The sequence below is a fragment of the Pelophylax lessonae genome, assembly GCF_965119305.1.
Source record: "Pelophylax lessonae genome assembly, chromosome: 10".
In the NCBI taxonomy this organism is placed as follows: Eukaryota; Metazoa; Chordata; class Amphibia; order Anura; family Ranidae; genus Pelophylax; species Pelophylax lessonae.
The window spans coordinates 233,751,095-233,775,151 of record NC_138777.1 but is presented as its reverse complement, the minus strand read 5'-3'; the positions used below and the strand labels follow the sequence as shown (position 1 = coordinate 233,775,151).

The 24,057-nt window shown below is 47.0% G+C and overlaps 1 protein-coding gene across 1 annotated transcript in view; it reads left to right on the top strand.

Moving 5' to 3' along the window:
- The window catches only part of MPHOSPH6 (M-phase phosphoprotein 6), a 28,913-nt gene extending 27,584 nt beyond the window's left edge, over nt 1-1,329 (top strand). The window contains exons 4-5 of the mRNA XM_082269693.1: nt 68-162; nt 1,112-1,329. Of these exons, the coding sequence (XP_082125819.1) occupies nt 68-162; nt 1,112-1,247 (231 nt within the window). The 3' untranslated portion in view covers nt 1,248-1,329. The remainder of the gene's footprint in view (nt 1-67; nt 163-1,111) is intronic.
- The last annotated feature ends 22,728 nt before the right edge of the window (nt 1,330-24,057 follow it).

Sequence of the window (24,057 nt, the reverse complement as noted above, 5' to 3'; positions counted from 1 at the left end):
ATATGTATACATACAGTATATAATTCTCAGCTGATACTAACGAACTTTGTTGGCTTTGGATTGGCAGAAGCTGATGGTACAGATGAACTCCCAGACGACAGAAGAGGACCTTGACGAGAGTAAAATGGATGCCGATGTGTCAGATGAAGAAATGGCTCGCAGGTGAGATTTATCTTCCCACTTGCTGGTCAGGAAATTAGAAGAGACTTATCATTAATATATATACATACTCTGCAGAATCCATTACCACCGCCATCCATCTTCCCAGGAATACTTTCCAAGGCCGTAGTGTGAGCAGCGGGAGGGAGCGCCGCCATATGCTACATAATTATCATATTCAGCAACGCTCACTATAGATCACCGGGATTCCGTCCCCAGAAAGGCATGCTGGGAAGAGAGCTGCCACATGGGAGCGCTGTGATAGAGTAGTGTTTGTAAATCTGGTGAAAGGAACTCATCTGTAAGACATTTGTAGCCATTTGTAACTACTTGGAGGTTTTAGTGAAAGCAATACTTCAGTCTGAGGAAGCCGGGGACGGTCTTTAATTTGAGTTTTTTTTTTTGTGTTTCATTCAATTATTTTTTATCTTGTTTCTTTGCAATCCATTCAACCTCTGCTTTTACCAATGTAGGTCTGCTGTATGGCCACTTTACTGCTACAGGGCGGCACCTGTCTGCTAGATCATATGTGTATATATTAGGGATAGACCGATTATCGGCAAGGCCGATTCACACTTTCCCTGATATATAGGCATCGGCCCCAGAACTGGCCGATATTGCCGATATTTTTGTGACGCCCACAGGCCCTGTGCCAGCCAGCCACCCAGAGACAGTGTGCCAGCCAGCCACCCAGAGACAGTGTGCCAGCCAGCCACCCACAGACAGTGTGCCAGACACCCACCCACCCACCACAGGGTGCCAGCCACCACAGGGTGCCGGGGCACTGTGTGCAGTGCGGTCTATGCCGGGGCACCGTGGGCAGTGCGCTCCTAAAGAATTGGGCATTTGGAGTGAGTTAATCTTTTAGGAATCGGTTCCTTTTGTTTGTTGCTGGTTTTATGGGTGTCTTGTTTGTCCCTTGACGAGCTAACCTCCCCACTTTCCTCTGCAGGTACGAGTCGTTGGTGGGAACAATAAAAAAGAAATTTGCAAAGAAGAGAGACCACAAAGCTATAAAAGAAGAAGATGAAAATTGTAATATAAAAAGCAGCAAAGCCAAGAAAGGCTTCATCAAACCTCAGGACTGAACTTTTTTTTTTTTAAGAGACAGTTATTTAAGATTGTATAGTCCAATAATTATTTTATTTCCTGGGGGGCATTTTATTAGAGTGGGGGTGTTTATTTTTACAATTGTTAAAAAAAAAAAAAAAAAAAAATAGTTTTGGAAATCCCTCCAGGTTCCTGATACCTTCAAAACCGGTTTGGCTGCCCATTTTGGGAGAAGTTGTGGAGTATGCGGGCGGTTGGCTGATTGTGGCATTGCTCGATAATTCCTGGTGAATTCTCCTTGATTTGGCTCTCAAAATGGTTGACTGAAATGTATGACGCTAAGTTCACACCTATGAATGTGGGAATCGCATCTGTACCGCAACCGGGTCGCGCTGCTCCTACGAGTTCATTCTCAATGGCACTCCCCATGCATCTCAGCCCGCGGTGCGAGAACTGCATTGTCAAGAAGACCACAAAATTTCCCTGCAGCTGCGTTTTAGAAAAGGTTCATGCAACTTTTTCTTTTTTGCGGAAATGCAGGCGCAGCTACCTATTCATTTGGAAAGGCTGCTGTGACCGCTGAAACGCAGGCTGCAAAAACGCTAAGGTGTGAACATGGAGTAAATGCGGCACGGACCCCTTAGAACGGCACGTTGGCCTTTTTTATTTTAGCTTTTTTTTTTTTTTTTTTTAATTATAAAGCTACAAAGATAATATGTCAATGTATAGAAAAAGTATTTTACTAAATGAAATTGTTTCTGGTAGATGGTAATGGGGTACAGTAGGGGTCCGCCACCCCCCAGGCTGCGGACTGGTTCACGGCATGCATTGCAGGGGGTAGGTGGCAGACGAGCTAGCCAGCACAACCGGTACTGCCACCCTCCCACCACCAGAGGCCATCCACTCCCCTTCTCCTAGCACCACTACTCCAGTCCTCCTCTGTGGTCACCAGGTTGGGCCGGAGGTGACAGGCTACACACGCCTACACCCTCTGGAGGTGGCTGGTGTGCCAACACATACCTCCACCCTCCAGGTGACAGGCTGCACACACGCCTCCCTCTTGAGGTGACAGGTGGTACTCACACGCCTACACCCTCTGGAGGTGGCAGGTTGTGCCAACACACACCCATCCTCCAGGCGACTGGCTGCACACACTCCTCCCCCCTTGAGGTGACAGGTGGTACTCGCACGCCTACACCCTCTGGAGGTGGCAGGTTGTGCCAACACACACCCCCCACCCTCCAGGTGACAGACTGCACACACGCCTCCCCCCCCCCTTGAGGTGACAGGTGGTACTTGCACGCCTACACCTTCTTGAGGTGGCAGGTTGTGCCCACACACACCTCCAGGCGACAGGCTGCACACACGCCTCCCCCTTAAGGTGACAGGTGGTACTCGCATGCCTACACCCTCTGGAGGTGGCAGGTTGTGCCAACACACACACACACCCCCCACCCTCCAGGTGACAGACTTCACACACGCCTCCCTCCCACAAGGGAGGTGACAGGCAGCACACCTTCCCCAGAGGTAACGGGCAGCACAGACCCCCCCTCCCCCCAAAACACACAAGGTTGCTGAGACCAGTCCCTGGTGCCAGGGAGGTTGGGGACTGCTGCTGTACAGCATGGAACTGCCCTCTGATAGAATGGGTGCCTAAGGAAGCTTGAGGTGGGCTTTCCACTATAAACATTAAGTGGTCCAGGACCCCAAACCCCTCCCCTCATTCCCAAGTACTTACCTGGATGATGACCTGTCAGTGCCCATGCAGCTGCTGTAGTGGTCCAGAAATGTGAAATCCCTGCTCTTCTCCTCCTTACTTCTGCAGTGCTTCTGGAATGGATCAGAGCGCTTCTGATTGGTCAGCACCGACACAGAGCATTGTTTCGATCAATCCCAGAAGTGTTGCAGAAAGAAGAGATTCCCGGACTATTACACCAGCTGTGTGGACACCGATCAGCCACTGAGGTAAGTACAGCGGGACCGGGAATGGGGGGGGTAAGTTGGTGGTGAGGAGGGTCTAAGGCAGGGGTCTTCAAACTATGGCCCTCCAGTTCAGGAACTACAATTCCCATCATATCTGTAAATCTCAGAGTATTACAATGCCTCATGGGATGTGTAGTACCGTAACAGCTGGAGGGCCGTATTTTGAGGATCCCTGGTCTACGGTGTTCACCTTTTCAATTTTAGCTTCGGCAAACCCAGCGCTGACCTCTTTGAACCTTGCTGATGAGCCAATGGCCATGAGTCGTCTTTTTTGTTTTTTATATTTGGAAAGGACGGATCCTTCTTATTAACTCCTGAGTTTTGTCCGGTCACATCTCCTGAATGTTAGCGCATCAATTACCAGCGCAATTATTCACATGTTGTAAATGCGACTCTCCAAACACTGAATATTTATCAGCTGAAATAAAAAAATATCTTTGGCTTTGAAAGAGGAATTGTTACTGAAGACGGGGAACATTCTTCGGCTCTGATGTAAATATGCATTAAGTTGCCTTTTTACCATTTTATCTTTATTTTTTAATACAGGAATGGAACCTCAGAGCTTGTTAACTTTATTTTTTTTTTTTTTTTTTTTTTTGGTGGTTTTGAAGTTTTGTTACAAAAAAAGTTAAAGCAGAATTCTGGGAATTCAGCCATTTTGTAAAAAGTGAAGGCGCTCTATTAGTTAAGTCCAAGGAGGTGCATGACCTCTCCTGTGCTTATCTCTGTTCTTTATATCTGACCGGTTTATTGGTCTGCTGGACACTCCAGGATCTCACAGGAGAGAAGCACACAGAGCAGCTATACCCACCCTTCCTCTCTGCTGCCCATTCACAGAAGCCTTTGTATTTTAGGAATGTATTCACAGAATACAAAGTGAAAGCGCAATTGTCCTTTTAGGTGTCACCAAACAGCTGCGTCAGTCGTGGTGCATTTCATAACTAATGTCGAAAAATATCTGTACTTTTTTGTAATCCTTTATTTAAAAGCACATGGAGGCACTGTATGTGCGCAGTGTAATAGGCGTATTTCATCTCATTAAATAGATATTTTTCAAGAAAAGTTGTCTGTCTTGTTAATAACTTTGCATACCACTATTCCTGTCCGTCTACTTTTGCTGTATATTGGGGAAAAAAAAAAAAAAAACTAGTGGTGCACTGAAATTAAAATTCTGGACCGAAACCAAAAAATTTAGGATGCACTTGGCCGAAAACCAAAATGAACAGTTTAAAATAAAAAAATAAAAATGCATACATACACTATAATATAAAAAAAATATATATATATTACTGTGTGTATATATTGTATCATAAATTGTGTATGTATGTATGTGTGTGTATGTGTGTATATGTGTGTGTGTGTGTGTGTGTGTGTGTGTGTATGTATGTATATATATATATATATATATATATATATATATATATATATTTTGTATAGCGCCAACAGTTTGCGTAGCGCTTTACAATGTGAGGGAAGACAATACAGTTACAATACAGAAGGAATTAGAGGGCCCTACTCATTAGAGCTTACAATCTAGAAATATATATATATATATAATCTGAGTACACCCCTCACATTTCTGTAAATATTTTATTCTATCTTTTCATGTGACAACACTGAAGAAATGAGACTTTGCTACAATGTAAAGTAGTGAGTGTACAGCTTGTATAACTGTAAATTTGCTGTCCCCTCAAAATAACTCAACACACAGCCATTAATGTCTAAACCGCTGGCAACAAAAGTGAGTACACCCCTACGTGAAAATGTCCAAATTGGGCCCAATTAGCCATTTTCCCTTCCCGGTGTCATGTGACTCGTTAGTGTTGCAAGGTCTCAGGTGTGAATGGGGAGCAGGTGTGTTAAATTTGGTGTTATCGCTCTCACTCTCTCATACTGGTCACTGAAAGTTCAACATGGCGCCTCATGGCAAAGAACTCTCTGAGGATCTGAAAAAAAGAATTGTTGCTCTACATAAAGATGGCCTAGGATATGAGAAGATTGCCAAGATCCTAAAGACTGTGTATGGTTAGCTGCTTTGGAGGGCAGGAGAGACATCAGCATCATGGGTCTAATAGACCTCTGATATCTGTATAAAGAATCTGTCAGCTGCCAAAATCGATCACATTTGGGAGTTTGACATTGTGATAGCAAGGTAAATGGAAAAAAAAAATTATATTGTTTTGTGTGCACTAAAATTAGTTTTAGTTTATTTTTTTCCTAAAAATTTGCGTTTTGATCAATGGCTGATAAAAGCCCTCACTGGACCCAACCAATCTTAACAGCCAAGCCCTATTTCCTTGCTCACCTTTTTATCCAAACTCCTTAAACATCTGGTTTACAACCGACTGTGCGACCACCCTGCTGAGAATGGCCTTCTTGATCCCCCTTCAGTCTGGATTTCGGCCTCAACACTCCACTGAAACTGCTCTTCTAAAACTAATAAACGATCTACTAACGGCCAAAACCAATGGACACTATTCTGTACTCCTACTCCTGGACCTTTTTGCTGCCTTTGATACGGTTGACCACCCCCTCCTCCTCAAAAAACGCCATGCCCTTTGGTCTCCGTGACTGTACTCTTCAATGTTTCTCTTCCTACTTAACCAACCGCACCTTTTAGCGTTACAATTCTACTTCCTCCTCTCCTCTTCCTTTCTCAGTTGACGTCCCCCAAGGCTCTGTTCTTGGACCGCGCCTATTTTCAAGCTACACCTTCTCTCTGGGTCAGCTGATTGCCTCCCATAGCTTCCAATACCATCTCTACGCTGATGATACCCAAATCTATTTATCCACCCCTCGGCTCACTTCCTCAGTCTCCGCACAAATTTACTAGTAGATATATCAGTCTGGACGTCACACCACTTCCCCAAACTCAATCTATCCAAAGCAATGTATAATTTCTCTACCGTTCATTGACTGATGCAGTCCTCTGATGCATATCAGTAGGGTCATATCTTCTCTCTCCGTCCCCACTACAGGAGTAGGACACTAGGCAAAAAGAATTACTGGCTACACCTATGGGCAGTCCCTGGGGGTATACCCTCTCTCGCTTCCTGCATAGGATGTCCGTTTTTTTAATCTGCCTAGTCAGGGGTAAGGACCTAGTTCCTTGCTGGGATCTTTGGTCCTGGCATAAAAGTAGTTTTCTCTTACGTCCTCAGACAGTCGCCGCCTCTTCATATTCGTCACATATGGGGTATTAGACTTTGCTCCGAAGGAGTAGCTAGGCAACAGAATATGTTAACAATAAAGCTTTAACATATCCCACCCTCAAGGGGTGGTCCCCTCAGTCAATACCCTCCTACTTCCTGCAACCATATCTCAGTTTTAATGTCTAGCTTGTCAGGAGTGGCTGGCTCTCTCTGTGCTGGGACTTTTTGTCCCAGACTCTTTCTTCTTTTTAATATTTTGTTTGAGTTTTCTCTCTACCTTTACTTAGCTGTTATTTTTGTCAGCGTTAGTTAGTTCTTCGGACGAAGAGGATCATGCGGACTGGGTCTCGGGCTGATCCCCCTGATCGCAGGTCGTGGGTCAGTGGCTTCCCAGTCTGCCATCGAGCGTTCAGCCAGGTAACGCTCCTGGCACAGTGAACGACCCATCCCTGTTCGGTGCAGGGATGATTGGTGAGGTGGCTACCTCACCGGACGCTGTGCGGTTTCTTAACCGCCATTGTGTGCGTCTTGAATTGCGACTCTCCCTGCCTCATGTGCAGCGGCTTGTTCGCCTGTGCGGGTTCCCCACGCCATGTGAGGTAAGTGCATTTATGTGGGGACCTGTCTGTCTGGGGGGGTCTCAGTCTGGGACTGTGTAACCTGCCTTTAATCACACTGCTTGTCTCCCTATCTCTCGGCTGCATGCTGTGGGCTGCAAGGGGGGGGGGGGGGAGCTGTGTGACACTGTGTGTGTCAGGCTGGGCAGTGTGGGAAGCTGTGTGCTGTGGGGCATGTTTTTTAATGGCATGTTTGGGCATATACAGCGATCGCTGCGGCGATCTAACATGTATCCATATATTGGGATGTAAATGTGTGTGTTTTTGTGCACTGTGGAGCGGCGTTTTCGGCGCCAAACGACGCCATTTTACCGGTGCCCGCTCCGGCCGCATGGTTTACATGCACGGTGGCCATTTTCTTGTAGCCTCCATAGGCTTGCATAGAGCGCCCTGGCAGCATCACTTCCTCTTTCCTGGAACACCGATCGAGGCAGCAGCAGCAGCGGGGTCTCCTCAGGTTTTATCCTTCTATTCTTGCTATCCATTGCCTGTATTCAGTCTGTATATTCCCTGTGGGGGTCTCATTGTGCCTGAGTGTGGTGCGGTGGGCTGCGCTTGCCGCGCTTGCTGAAAGGGTGCAGTTAACCCTTGGTTGTCTGGCATTACAGGGGCAATGGATTCTCAGGAGGGCAAGTTTCCCACAGTATTGGTGGAAAGCCAGGGGACCGCTGTTTCCCCCCCAGGGGGGGATTTAGCCACTATTGTGGCTGGCCTTGCTGCCCAGGTGCAAATGCTGGTGGCTGCTCAATCTACTAAACGGCCCAGAGTTGCTCTGTCCTCTGATTCTGAGGGTGAAGGTGATGGGGCTGTTCTGGCTGGGACCCCCCTATCGGGGTCCCGCTCCTCTCTTGATCTAGTGGGGTCTGAGGTAGAGGCTGAAGTTGAGGGGGTTGATAATTCTCCCCCTGGCTCGCCTGAAGAGCTTGCAATCATGGATGAGTTGATTGCTTCCATTAAGCAGACGCTACGTTTGCAGGACGAAGTGTGTCCCCCCGCTGCTTTGGCGGCTTATGGGACACAGAGAAAACGCAGGACGCCGCAGGTTTTTCCCTGCAATGCTGATTTTCAGCGCGCTGTTAAGGATCAATGGCGCGATCTGCGCAAGCCTTTTGCGGTACCAAGTAAATTCAAGCTGCGTTATCCTTTCTCGCCTGCCACTGATGAACGGTGGTGTGTGCCTCCGCCAGTGGATCATGCAATTGCGGTTTTGAACAAAGCCACTGCGATTCCTGCAGAGGGTTCCCCTGTTTTCCGTGATGCCACGGATAGGAGACTGGAGTCTCTTGCCCGTCATACTTATTCTGTTACGGGCTCTATGCTTAAGGCTCTGTTTGCTTCTCTCATGGCGGCCCAGGCGATCGCAAGTTGGACGCAGATGCTTAGGCGCGTCCTAGTGGCCGATTCGGCCTCGGCGGCGACCCTGGATATGGTGGATCAGATCCACCAGGGTGTCATGTATCTGTGTGATGCGGACCTGGACCTGATTCCGTTGGCTGCACGTGTGCACAGCGTGGCGGTGTTGTCTCGCCGCCTGGTTTGGTTGAAATGTTGGTCGGTGGACCAATCTTCACGTAAGACCTTAGCCAATCTACCTTATGATGGGTCTCGCCTTTTTGGGGAGTCCCTGGATGTGTTGATTAAGGGGATCACCGGGGGTAAGAGCACTCTCTTGCCCCATTTCCCCAAGGCTAAGGGGGCTTCTGGGAAGAAGCATGCTAATTTTCGGCCCCCTCAGGGGTCCTTTCGTGCCTTTCGGCCGCACTACAAGGGCAAACCGTTCAAAGGCCAAGGCTCTCAGAAGAAGCCCTGGTCTGGGAAACAGAAGTCCGGCCAATCCGGACCTGCTGCCCATAACAGTTCGGCCTGAAGGGGCGCCCTCACCCAGTTTTGGGGTGGGGGGACGCTTGCTCGGTTTTCTTCAGCCCTGGTTGGCCCGTGTGCGGGACAGATGGGTTCTGGAAATCGTTCGATCTGGTTACAAGATCGAGTTTCTCTCTCGGCCGGAGAGCAGATTTTTTCCCTCAAATCTTCAACTGTCTCCAGAGCGCCTGCGGGATCTGCACCTGGCGGTGCGGGACCTGAGGGCTCAGGGAGTGGTGGTTCCGGTGCCTCATCGGGACAGATTTCGGGGGTTTTATTCCAATCTGTTCACCGTGCCCAGGAAGGAGGGCAAGGTTCGTCCGATTCTGGACTTGAAGGCTCTGAACCACTCTGTGCGGGTTCGCAAGTTCCGCATGGAATCCCTGCGCTCGGTGGTGGCTGCCCTGGTTCCGGGGGAATTCATGGCCTCCATCGATTTGAAGGATGCGTACCTTCACATCCCCATATTCGAGGGTCATCAGAGATACCTTCGGTTTGCCATTGCGGAGGATCACTACCAGTTCGTGGCGTTGCCCTTTGGTCTCGCCTCGGCTCCGCGGGTCTTCACCAAGGTGCTTGCACCGGTTCTGGCATTATTGAGGGCCCAGGGCATTTCTGTCCTGGGGTATCTGGACGACATTCTGGTTCGGTCTGCGACCAGACAGGGTCTGGAGAAGGACCTGTCTGTCACAATGCAAACTCTGCAGGAGTTTGGTTGGACGATAAATGTTCCAAAGTCGACACTAAGTCCGTCGGTTCGTCTCCCCTATCTGGGAATGATACTGGACTCGGTGCAGGCGAGGGTCTTCCTGCCGGAAGACAAGCTCAGGACTCTTCAGGAGGAAGTCGGGTCCCTCAGGGACGTTCCACACTCGTCTCTGCGGACGTGTATGAGGTGTCTGGGATTGATGGTCTCGGCCTTCGAGGCGATTCCTTTTGCGCAGTTTCACACGCGGGGTCTCCAAGCGGAGATCCTGTCCAAGTGGGACGGGCGACCTCAATCTCTGGATCTTCAGATCTCGTTGAGTCATCGCACCAGGGAAAACCTTCTGTGGTGGCTCCAGTCCCCGTTGGTGTCCGGGGGCAAGTCGTTTCGTCCGATCTCGTGGACGATAATCACCACGGATGCCAGCCTGTCGGGCTGGGGTGGTGTTCTGGGCGTTCTGTCCGCCCAGGGGACCTGGTCGGAGGGGGAGTCTTCCCTCCCGATCAACATTCTGGAATTGCGTGCGATAAGGCTCTGTCTTCATCGCTGGACGGACCGGCTGCAGGGCTGCCCGGTTCGGGTGCAGACGGACAATGCCACGGCGGTGGCCTACATCAACCACCAAGGGGGCACCAGGAGTGCCCGAGCGGCTCGAGAAGTGGCCGACATTCTGTCTTGGGCCGAGACTCATGTCCCGGCGATAACGGCGGTTCACATTCCGGGAGTGGAGAACTGGCAGGCGGACTATCTGAGTCGCCAGACCCTGGATCAGGGGGAATGGTCTCTCCACCCGGCTGTCTTTCAGATGTTGTGCGCGAAGTGGGGTCTTCCAGATGTGGACCTGTTCGCGTCTCGCCTCAACTACAAGGTGAAGAGGTTCGTGGCAAGGACGCGCGACCCTCGGGCAGACGCGTCGGACGCGTTAGTGGCCCCGTGGCATCAGTACAGGCTGATGTACGCGTTTCCACCGATTCAGTTGCTGTCCAGGTTCCTTCGCAGGTTACACTCGGAACGCAGCACGGTGATTCTTGTGGCACCGGACTGGCCTCGCAGGTCCTGGTACGCAGACCTCGTGAATCTGGCGGTCGACGCCCCTTGGCGTCTGCCTCTTCGAAACGATCTACTGTCTCAAGGACCGATTTACCATCCTGCTTTACAGTTGCTGGCTTTGACGGCCTGGCTGTTGAGACCGAGGTCCTGAAGGAGAAGGGTCTCTCTCCAGAGGTCGTTCATACTTTGATCAACGCGAGGAAGTCTTCCTCGGGGAAGGTTTATTACCGTACTTGGAAGGCCTATTTTGCCTGGTGTGAGTCCAGGGGGTTTTCACCCCGCACGTACTCTGTTTCCCGTGTGCTGTCTTTCCTTCAGACGGGTGTCGATCAGCGTTTGGCGCTGGCTACGATAAAGGGTCAGGTGTCTGCGCTGGCCGTTCTGTTTCAACGTCCCGTGGCTTCCAACTCCTTGGTTGGCACTTTTATTCAGGGTGTGCGGCATCTGGTTCCTCCTAGGAGGGATCCCTTGCCCCCTTGGGACTTGAATCTCGTTCTATCTGTGTTACAACGTGCTCCTTTTGAACAGATCAGGGAGATCTCGTTGTCTATGTTGTCCAAAAAGGTCGCCTTTTTGGTGGCGATCACTTCGGCTCGCAGAGTGTCGGAACTGGCGGCTTTGTCCTGCAAGTCTCCGTACCTGGTTGTTCATTTGGATAAGGTGGTCTTGCGACCTAATCCTTCTTTTCTGCCGAAACGAGTTTCGGAATTCCATCTTAACGAGGATATTGTTTTGCCTTCGTTGTGCACGAAGCCTAAACATCCAAAGGAGGTGAGATTGCGCTCTCTGGATGTTGTTCGAGCGATAAGGGTTTACCTTAAATCGACTGAGTCTTTTCGTAAGACGGACTCCTTGTTTGTTCTTCCAGAGGGTCCTCGGAAGGGCATGGCGGCTTCGGCCTCCACCATCGCCAAATGGATCAGGCAGACCATTGAACAGGCCTATGCCTTGCAGGGGAAGGTTCCCCCTGTGCCTGTGAAGGCGCACTCTACTAGATCTCTGAGTACGTCTTGGGCCTGCCGTCATGGGGCTTCTGTAGCCCAGGTGTGTAAGGCGGCGACCTGGTCGACCGTGCACACTTTCACAGAATTCTACAAAGTAGATGTTCAGGCATCGGCGGATGCTTCCTTTGGCCGCAAGGTTCTTAGTGCGGCTGTTCCCTAGGGTCCCTTGTTGGGGACTCCTGGCTGTTGGGATATCTTTTGTATCCCCTGGGTTTTTTGTCTTTTCCTGGGTTGTTGCTCCTGTTGAGCACTTATTTTTGCTGTTGCCCAGCTGGTTTCCTTCCTTTGGTAAGGTTCCTTTCTTTGATGTGGAGACTGCGTTGCCTTTCGGCGCGGATGCGTTTCCCACCCCTCATGTTTGCACTGCTTTGGGACGTCCCCATATGTGACGAATATGAAGAGGCGGCGACTGTCGGAGGACGTAAGAGAAAACGGAATTTTTGTAAAATCTTACCTGTAAAATTCCTTTCTCTGAGTCCTCCGACAGTCGCCGCCCCCGCCCCTCTTTTGGGGTTTGAATGTATACTCTACTGCTATTCCACTAAAACTGAGATATGGTTGCAGGAAGTAGGAGGGTATTGACTGAGGGGACCACCCCTTGAGGGTGGGATATGTTAAAGCTTTATTGTTAACATATTCTGTTGCCTAGCTACTCCTTCGGAGCAAAGTCGAATACCCCATATGTGACGAATATGAAGAGGCGGCGACTGTCGGAGGACTCAGAGAAAGGAATTTTACAGGTAAGATTTTACAAAAATTCCGTTTTTTTTATGTAGATAGCCTTTTTCTCCGGAATTTTTTCCTGTAAGATCTTCAAGCAACTATGCCGGGCTGGATATCTAGATCCAGTGAGTTTGCTTTACATTCCCTGGATGTGGTCCGGGCGATCAGTGTCTACCTGTCGTCTACTAATTCCTTTAGGAAGTCGGATTGTCTTTTTGTCCTTCCCGAGGGACCTCGGAAGGGTACGTCTGCGGCAACCATTTCTAAATGGATCAGACAGACGATTGTGCAGGCCTATTCGATTCGGGATCAGGTTCCACCTTTCCCTGTCACAGCGCACTCTACCAGAGCGATTAGTGCGTCTTGGGCTTTCCGCCATCAGGCGTTGGTGACTCAGGTGTGCAAAGCGGCGACCTGGTCGTCTGTACATACCTTTACTAAGTTTACAAACTTGATGTGTTGGCATCAGCGGATGCCTCCTTTGGCCGCAAAGTTTGAGTTCGGCAGTGCCTTAAGGGAGACAGGGTAGTTTTTTTGCCTGTCTCCTCCTGTTGGGGTTTCTTTCTTGTTTTTTTTTTCCTGGGTTTCGCTCCTGTTGAGCTTTCTTGTTGCCCAGTGATTCCTTTTCTGGATCAGAAAAGATTATTTACTCTGACCTGGGTTCTGCGTTGCTTTTTAGACTGTTACGTTTTCCGACCCCTCACATCTACACTGCTTTAGGACGTCCCAGACGTGCAGATTGAATGAGTGGTGGGTGGCGACTGTCAGAGGACCTAAGAAAAAATAGAATTTTTGTAAGAACTTACCGTAAAATTCTTTTCTGAGTCCTCTGACAGTCGCTGCCCCCCACCCCTCTTTTAGGGTTCATGGGTCTCTATGCTGCTTGCTACCAAACTGAATTGGGAATGAAGCTAGATGGGGGAATTGACCAGAGGGACAGCCCCCTGTAGGTGTGTCTATACAAAGGTTTTGTGATTATGCTAACAAAATCTTCTGCCTAGCTTACTCCTGTGGAGAAGGCCAATACCCAGACGTGCAGATTGAATGAGTGGGCGGTGACTGTCAGAGAAAATAATTTTAAGGGTAAGTTCTTACAAAAATTCTATTTTTTCCTCCACCACGTGCCCCTTCCCCTGATCTCGCTGTCAAAATCGATGGAACAACTATCAGCCAAACCCTGCATGCCGAGGTCCTAAGTGTAGTCCTGGACTCTTAACTCTGCCTTAAGGCCCGAATCAAATCACTGTCCAAATCTTGCCGCCTCAACCTCCACAACATCTCCAAAATACGCCCCTTTCTAACCAATTGCACAACAAAGCTCCTAGTTCACTCTCTGGTCATCTCGCACCTCGACTACTGCAATTCCCTTCTCATTGGCTTACCTCTACATAGGCTCCTCCCCCCCTTCAGTCCATCATGAATGATGCTGCCAGGCTCATCCACCTCACCAACCGCTCAGTGTCCGCTACTCCTCTGTGCCAATTCCTCCACTGGCTTCCACTCACCCAACTAATTAAATACTAACAACTTACAAAGCAATCAACAATTTAGCCCCCACCTACATCGCTAACCTAGTCTCAAAATACCAAGCTCCCGCGTCACCTCCTCCCATACTCGCCTCCAGGACTTTTCCAGAGCCTCTCCAAACCTATGGAACTCCTCCCCCCAATCTGTCTGATTATCTCCTACTCTATTAGCTTTTAGACCATCCCTGCAAACCCTCCTCTTCAGAGAAGCCTATCCAACCCACACCTAACAACTATACTTCCATTTTCTCCATCAGCCCATCCCCCATAGTTATTGCCTTTTGTTTCACTTGACCCTCCCTTCTAGATTGTAAGCTCTAAGGAGCAGGGTCCTCTAATTTCTTCTGTATTGTGTTGTAACTGTATTGTCTTCCCTCATATTGTAAAGCGCTGTGCAAACTGTTGGCGCTATATAAATCCTGTATAATAATAACTGAAGGTCAACGATTCCAGAAGGAAGAAGAAAATCCAATTTCATCCCTTTATGGCCTCATGCACACAGACGTTTTTACAGCGACTGTTTCTGGCGTCAGACATTTTTTTTTTTTCTGCAGCCAATAAACTCCCCAGCATGTTCTCCTTTTTAGCTAAAAAAAAGCACCTCTCTGCTATTTTAGTAACTCTTACTTTCCCACAATGCAATGCTTGCCAGAATTGACACCCATGCAATGCGATTTTGATGCGAAAAAAAAAAGGGTCCATATTTGCACCAAAATGCTGTAGGACCCTTTTTTCCCCGTACCTAAATCTTATCGCATGGGTGTTAATTCTGGCAAGCATTGCAGTGCAGCCGCATCAGTGCCCATCAGCGCAGCCACATCAGTGCCCATCAGTGCTGCGCAAACTGTTGGCGCTATATAAATCCTGTATAATAATAACTGAAGGTCAACGATTCCAGAAGGAAGAAGAAAATCCAATTTCATCCCTTTAAGGCCTCATGCACACGGACGCTTTTGCAGCGGCTGTTTCTGGCGTCAGACATTTTTTTTTCTGCAGCCAATAAACTCCCCAGCATGTTCTCCTTTTTAGCTAAAAAAAGCACCTCTCTGCTATTTTAGTAACTCCCACTTTCCCACAGTGCAATGCTTGCCAGAATTGACACCCATGCGATACGATTTTGATGCAAGGAAAAAAGGGTCCACATTTGCACCAAAATGCTGTAGAACCATTTTTAACCCTGTACCTAAATCTTATCGCATGGGTGTCAATTCTGGCAAGCATTGCAGTGCAGCCGCATCAGTGCCCATCAGCACAGCCACATCAGCGCCCATCAGTGCAGCCGCATCAGCGCCCATCAGTACAGCTACATCAGTGCCCTTCAGCGCAGCCGAATCAGTGCCTATCAGTGCAGCCACATCAGCGCCCATCAGCGCCGCCACATCAGCGCCCATCAGTACAGCCCCATCAGCGCCGCCTCATCAGCACCCATCAGTGAAGGAGAAAAATGTTTGCTACATTTTATGAAATGCAACATTTTATGACAAAGCTAAGAAAAACTTAGTAACGTCCAGTGTGCATGAGGCCTTTCTTTTATTGCTTCATTTAGAACACCTCCGACCTCCCTGAAATCCCATTCATTTTTTTTTGTCTGATGCTCTCCATTGTAAACCTCTATTATAGTAATTAAATACACAATAAGGCCATCTTGTTTTTTTTTATATAGTTACTCAGGCACTCGGCAAGCTAACGGTTCTTTCTCCCATGAGCCTAATAACATACCGAAATTCTCACTATAGAACAAACAGATAAGAGACTTTTTATGAAACAATAAATGTGCTCGGCTATTGTCTCTCGCTTTTTGAAGACATTTGTGTTCGGGAGTTTTTAGAAAGTTAATGATGTGCTTTTCGGGAATGAACTGTATTTAGTAACAGATGCAACGTGATATGAAATCGAACGACGGCTTGGCAGAGTGAAGTGGTGGGATGGATGATTGGCAGGCGGGGATCCGGCGCACATCTAATTGTGAGTTCTTTATTGAGCTCATATCGGTTCTATTGTTCTGACGAGCGCCTTTGTTTCAGGTATGTAATGCTGAGAGATGATGAGGAGGTCTCACCTCCTACAAGTGGCTTCTTTACCATAATAGTTTATAATACACAGCTGGTCAAAAATACTGAAATACACTAAAGATGAAGGGTTCAATTTGTTTGCATTTTTATCTTTGATCATTTAACCGGTTGCCTACCGGGCACTTCTTACCCCCCCCCCCCCCTTCCTGCCCAGGCCAGCTTTCAGCGCTGTCACACTTTGAATGACAATTGCGCGGTCATGCAACACCACCATGTACCCATATGAGATTTGTATCATTTTTTTCACGCAAATAGTTTTCTTTTGGTGGTATTTAATCACTGCTGGGTTTTTTATTTTTTTGCTAAACAAATGAAAAAAGACCGAACATCTTGAGAAAACAAACAAACGTTTTTCTTAGTTTGATATCAAAAGGGGGGGGGGGGGGGGGAATAACTGCACTAAACTCCTATAGGTAAGCAGCAACTTAAAGTGCGACAAACAACTCAACAAAATAAATAAATAAGTTGCGCTAAATTGAATAATATTATTTCAAAAACATTAATCAAGTTATGAAATAAAGTGATGGTGATAAACCATACATTAGGCTGTGTGAAACCACAAATAACAATGTTCAAATGTTCAGTGAAAAATAAATCCAAAAATTAGGAGTCTGTATAAATCCAAGATGAAACTGGTGAAGCCACTAGATGTACAAACTTCTTACCAAATGCAGGTAGATAATTCGCCCAAATCTCAAGATAACAATTCTGGTCGAGCGCCTTCAAAATGAATCCTCTAGATTTGCATGATGTCTCAGTAGTCAAATGCCAAGTGCATGTAAAAAAAGAATGATAGCTTCCATAGCATAATACTGTATCACCCAGTAATGTCAATGATAGTGTAAATCACCCGAAGTGTGTACCACCACCGATACTAACTGCTTACCAGACATGCAATGAATCAAAGTGAATAGTGACACCAACACCCTTAGATCCAATCTGCTTACCAAAAGAATAGATGTGACTAGCCAAAAGTCAGGAAGGGAGCAACCCAAAATGGCCCAATATGGTTCAAAAAGGGACCACCACCAACACCACAGCCGCTTACCAGACAAAGGTAAAAGGAATGCCAATAACAGTCAGTTAGGGATGTCCTCCAAATAGGGCCAGGGTGACTGAGCAAGATTCTCCAAAGTAATCCAATGGCAAGATTATGCAAAGAAAACAAAGCGCTCCATAGTGTAAAACCATAGATTTATTATATAAAATAAAGGAGAGCAACTTACAGACATAAATTGGAAAAGCGTGGGTTTGAATGAGCCGCCGGCCGGTCGGCTCTTCCGCCCGTCCTCAGACTCGTAGTGGTGACGTCAGCACGCCACGACCGACGTACGTTTCGTCAGATGTGATTTATTTGTTTTTCTTAGTTTGCCAGCTCCTTCTGAGACAATTCCAATGCTCCAGTCCCAGTAGACGACCCCTGTGTGGCTCGCGCTGTCACTTGGTCACAGAACCGTTCTGCAGGCGGTCGTGACATTCTTCAGCTATTGTTGCATCTTTAAACTTGGATTGCTGTAAGTGTATTTGCTTTTTTTTAAATATTGGTTTTAAAGGTAATGCACTATTAGCCCCTTTTCTTTCTTATGGGAATTCACTTTTGGGCCATTGCTCCATGAGTTGCACCAAGTTCCTTGCCTGGATGCTGTGGGTGGATGTGATCAGGAAGATCCGAAAGCAGAGTGCCCTACCTCCTCAGTTTTGCTGACATGGGATCCCTCACTTACATTTGCTTGAAGTCTTCACCTCCTTTATCTCCGGTAAGAGTCCATTTCTACCACTGGGGTGTCACCTACCACTACACTACTATGTATTAGTTGGAGGTCATTTTTTTGTTGGCTATATGGTAAGAGGCCACTCACTACGTTGTTTTGATTCACCTTGTTTTCAGTCACCATCCCAGTCGTGGATCCATCATCATCAGCAGAGATGTATAGTAACTAAGTAGAACTACTGTACTTAAGTACGGAAAGGCGGTATCTGTACTTTCCTAGAGTAGAATTTTTTTCTCCTACTTCCACTTTTACTTCACTACATTTTTTCGATGATTTCAATACTTCTACTCCGATATTTTTTTTTGTGCTGCATAGTTACTCGTTACAATTATAAAAATTACCACTGCCAGAACAGTAGATGGCAGGTTTCATGAAGCTCAAAACATGTGTATTATCAGCGCATACCAAAATAAATGCTACTGTATGTATAAAAAAAAGCTGTATTTGAAATAATAAAAAACAATGATGTTCAAATTTTTGACTTCTTTCTTTAATAACTACATAACACAATACTTGTACTTTTACTTTCAGTACTTGAGTAGCATTTTTTTCAAAACTACTGGTACTTTTACTTTCAGTACTTGATTAGCAAAATTTAAAAAAAAACTACTTGCAATACTTAAGTACAAAAATGTTGAATACTTTAGTACTTCTACTCAAGTCACTTTTTGATTGAGCACTTCCACTTCTACTCAAGTCACTTTTTGATTGAGCACTTCCACTTCTACTCAAGTATGGGTTTTCGAGTACTTTATACAGCTCTGATCATCAGATCACTGATCTGCACATGTTTAATGATTGATCTGCACATGTTTAATGATTGATCTGCACATGTTTAATGATTGATCTGCACATGTTTAATGATTGATCTGCACATGTTAGAATAGTATGACTATAAGTAGTCAAAGTCCATATTCAAAGACAGTCACCAGATTTTTATTTGGACTCTGTTCACCGTTTTAAGACACTTACTAGATTTTATTTTGTGCACTGGATTTGTCTACTAGCACGGGATATGATTTGAATGTTTATATATAACCATTATTGTGGGTATATCTTTGAAGCGCATTACACTTTTTTTCACACCACCAACACCAGCCTGAACCATTACCCCCCCCCCCCCCCCCCACACACACACACCGTTACACCACCAGCCTGAACCGGTGATACAAGGCAGGATGGATCCATGTGCCAAACTCTGACCCCACCATGTGAATGTCGCAGCTGAAATCCAGACTCATCAGACCAGGCAACGTTTTTCCAATCTTCTATTGTCCAGTTTTGGTAATCCTGTGCCAATTGTAGCCTCAGTGTCCTGTTCTTAGCTGACAGGAGTGGCCTCAAAGTTGGATGTGTTGTGCTTTTAAGGCCCGTACACACGATAAGAAAATCTGAAGGGAAATTTCGTCTGACGACCGATCTGCCGATTTTCGGATTGTTAGTATGGTGCTTTCGACAGCCGACTCCGACTTTTCGACTGACAAAATCCTGATGTGCAGGCTATAAAATTTTTGTTGTCCGTAATACAATGTCCGATTTTCGTCTCATTAGTACAGATTTCGACACAAAAAAAAAAATCTTAAGAGCAAGACTGGGCATGCTCAGAGAGGAAAGAACACATACAAAACAATCCAACACATGACATCACTTCTGAAATAGAATTCTGTCCTACGGGAAAATTGGTATGAAAAAAACCTCTTCACTTTCCACATCAGACTAGCATGCCACAAGAAACGGACGACAGATCTTTCGATAATCTGATCGTGTGTACGGGGCTTTAGAGATGGTATTCTGGATACCTTGGATGTAACAAATGGTTATTTGAGTTACTGTTGCCTTTCTGTCATCTGGAACCAGTCTGCCCATTTTCCTCTGACCTCTGCAAGGCATTTTCCTCCACACAACCGCCGCTCACTGGATATTTTCTCTTTTTCCCACCATTCTCTGTAAACCCGACAGATGGTTGTGTGCAGGGCAGCCATCAGGGGGGGACAGCGCATACACATGTAAGGGGCCCAGGCGTTCCGAGGGGCCCGGCCACCCAGGCCCCAACCAAGGAGACCGAGTAGTTTCAGCTGCAGTAACTAGCAATTGCTAAAGCATAGCGGCTGCAGAGTAAGCCGATGCAGCTGAAGGGATGTCTCTTTGCTGGATTGCGTTGTCTCTTTGCTGAAAATATGAGGCTGTCTCTTTGCTGGATTGGGATATCTCTTTGCTGAATATATGAAGCAGTCTCTTTACTTGATTGGGATGTCTCTTTGCTGAATATATGAGGCTGTCTCTTTGTTGGATTGGGATATCTCTTTGCTGAATATATGGGGATGTCTCTTTGTTGGATTGGGATATCTCTTTGCTGAATATATGAAGCAGTCTCTTTACTTGATTGGGATGTCTCTTTGCTGAATATATGAGGCTGTCTCTTTGTTGGATTGGGATATCTCTTTGCTGAATATATGGGGATGTCTCTTTGTTGGATTGGGATATCTCTTTGCTGAATATATGAAGCAGTCTCTTTACTTGATTGGGATATCTCTTTGCTGAATATATGGGGATGTCTCTTTGATAGATTGGATTCATTTTCATTTATTAAGTTGTAAGAGTGTTAAAATAGAAGTGGGTGCACTGAAGGACTCGGTGGGATGGCCAGTGGGCGGATTCGGTGGGGCGGCCAGAGGGCGGGCCCTGCGGAATGTTGGTGGTCAGGCCCGGTGGGGCCCAGGCCTTAAGCTGTGTAAGGGGCCCCAAAATTTCTGATGGCTGCCCTGGTTGTGTGTGAAAATCCCAGAAATACTCAGACCAGCCCGTCTGCCACCAACAGCCATGCCACGTTCAAAGTCACTTAAATCTCCTTTCTACCCCATTTTGATGCTCGGTTTAAACTTCAGCAAGTCATCTTCACCACGTCTAGATGCCTAATGTGATTGGCTGATTAGCGATTTGTGTTACCAAGCAATAGAACAGTTGTACCTAATAAAGTGGCCGGTGAGTGTACATATTTTAGATCACCGGCACCACATTGGATTTTGACAACACAAGTATGAAAGCTGGTCATTCTCTGCACACAAAATTCCTCGATCCATGGAAACCAGCCTCCAAGGCGTAGAAGACCCCCTTATATTTTATTGTAATATTGCTTTATTTTCTGCTGAAGAGTACAATTTTATGAAATATTGACCCAGAAGCACAGAAGATCCCGCCATCCCTCCTGTCTGAGTTGCCGGTATTTGGACAGTCAGTATAGATGCTGAGTTAAAGCTTTCTTGCAAAATTGTTTTTTTTTTTATCGCTTAAGAAAAGAAAAAAAAAAAAAAAGAAAAGAAAAGAAAACGCCATGCTCAGCAAAATCTTGAAATTGTTCTATTAAGCTCAAACACGGAGATGTGAAACCATCTGGAACGTGTCAAAGTCGAAAGTGACACACAATGAGATTTTCTGGCCCACACGTGATAAATCCATCTATTAACTTGCTGTGGGGGCTTCCAATTCAGTGGACTGAAAGTGATCCAATAGCTTTATTAACAGGTGCAAAAAAACACGTCTATACGTAGGAGGAGGAAGTCATTTTTACAAGCACGGGATATATAAATAACTTGGTATATCTAAAGGCAAATCTTTTTTTTTAGTCTTGGATAGACTAGTGTTGGGCGATGGATAGACTAGTGATGGGCGATGGATAGACTAGTGATGGGCGATGGATAGACTAGTGATGGGCGATGGATAGACTAGTGATGGGCGATGGATAGACTAGTGATGGGCTATGGATAGACTAGTGATAGGGGATGGATAGACTAGGGTTGGGTGATTGATGGACAAGTGATGGGCGACGTATATACTAGTGATGGGCGACGGATAGACTAGTGATGGGTGATGGATAGACTAGTGATGGGGGAGGGATAGACTAGTGATGGGTGATGGATAGACTAGTGATGGGCGATGGATAGACTAGTGATGGGCGATGGATAGACTAGTGATGGGCGATGGATAGACTAGTGATGGGGGAGGGATAGACTAGTGATGGGTGATGGATAGACTAGTGATGGGTGATGGATAGACCAGTGATGGGTGATGGATAGACCAGTGATGGCCGATGGATAGACCAGTGATGGGCGATGGATGGACAAGTGATGGGCGATGGATAGACAAGTGATGGGCGATGGGTAGACTAGTGATGGGCGATGGATAGACCAGTGATGGGCAATGGATAGACCAGTGATGGGCAATGGATAGACCAGTGATGGGCGATGGATGGACAAGTGATAGGCGATAGATAGACAAGTGATGGGCGATGGGTAGACTAGTGATGGGCGATGGGTAGACTAGTGATGGGCGATGGATAAACAAGTGATGGGCGATGGATAAACAAGTGATGGGCGATGGATAAACTAGTGATGGGCTATGGATAGACTAGTGATAGGGGATGGATAGACTAGGGTTGGGTGATGGATGGACAAGTGATGGGCGACGTATATACTAGTGATGGGCGACGGATAGACTAGTGATGGGCGACAGATAGACTAGCGATGGGCGACAGATAGACTAGTGATGGGCGACGGATAGATTAGTGATAGGGGATGGATAGACTAGTGATGGGCGATGGATAGACTAGTGATGGGCGATGAATAGACTAGTGATGGGCGATGAATAGACTAGTGATGGGCGATGGATAGACTAGTGATGGGCGATGGATGGAAAGTGATGGGCGATGGATGGAAAGTGATGGGCGATGGATAGACTTGTGATGGGCAATGGATAGACTTGTGATGGGCGATGGATAGACTAGTGATGGGGGAGGGATAGACTAGTGATGGGCTATGGATAGACTAGTGATGGGCGATGGATGGACAAGTGATGGGCGATGGATAGACTAGTGATGGGCGATGGATGGACTAGTGATGGGCGATGGATGGACTAGTGATGGGGGAGGGATAGACTAGTGATGGGCGACAGATAGACTAGCGATGGGCGACAGATAGACTAGTGATGGGCGACGGATAGATTAGTGATAGGGGATGGATAGACTAGTGATGGGCGATGGATAGACTAGTGATGGGCGATGGATAGACTAGTGATGGGCGATGAATAGACTAGTGATGGGCGATGAATAGACTAGTGATGGGCGATGGATAGACTAGTGATGGGAGATGGATGGACAAGTGATGGGCGATGGATGGAAAGTGATGGGCAATGGATAGACTAGTGATGGGCGATGGATAGACTTGTGATGGGCAATGGATAGACTTGTGATGGGCGATGGATAGACTAGTGATGGGGGAGGGATAGACTAGTGATGGGCTATAGATAGACTAGTGATGGGCTATGGATAGACTAGTGATGGGCAATGGATAGACTAGTGATGGGCTATGGATAGACTAGTGATGGGCGATGGATGGACAAGTGATGGGCGATGGATAGACTAGTGATGGGCGATGGATAGACTAGTGATGGGCGATGGATAGACTAGTGATGAGCGATGAATAGACTAGTGATGGGCGATGAATAGACTAGTGATGGGCGATGGATAGACTAGTGATGGGAGATGGATGGACAAGTGATGGGCGATGGATGGAAAGTGATGGGCAATGGATAGACTAGTGATGGGCGATGGATAGACTTGTGATGGGCAATGGATAGACTTGTGATGGGCGATGGATAGACTAGTGATGGGGGAGGGATAGACTAGTGATGGGGGAGGGATAGACTAGTGATGGGCTATAGATAGACTAGTGATGGGCTATGGATAGACTAGTGATGGGCAATGGATAGACTAGTGATGGGCTATGGATAGACTAGTGATGGGCGATGGATGGACAAGTGATGGGCGATGGATAGACTAGTGATGGGCGATGGATAGACTAGTGATGGGCGATGGATAGACTAGTGATGGGCGATGAATAGACTAGTGATGGGCGATGAATAGACTAGTGATGGGCGATGGATAGACTAGTGATGGGAGATGGATGGACAAGTGATGGGCGATGGATGGAAAGTGATGGGCAATGGATAGACTAGTGATGGGCGATGGATAGACTTGTGATGGGCAATGGATAGACTTGTGATGGGCGATGGATAGACTAGTGATGGGGCAGGGATAGACTAGTGATGGGCTATAGATAGACTAGTGATGGGCTATGGATAGACTAGTGATGGGCAATGGATAGACTAGTGATGGGCTATGGATAGACTAGTGATGGGCGATGGATGGACAAGTGATGGGCGATGGATAGACTAGTGATGGGCGATAGATAGACTAGTGATGGGCGATGGATGGACTAGTGATGGGAGAGGGATAGACTAGTGATGGGGGAGGGATAGACTAGTGATGGACTATGGATAGACTAGTGATGGACTATGGATAGACTAGTGATGGGCTATGGATAGACTAG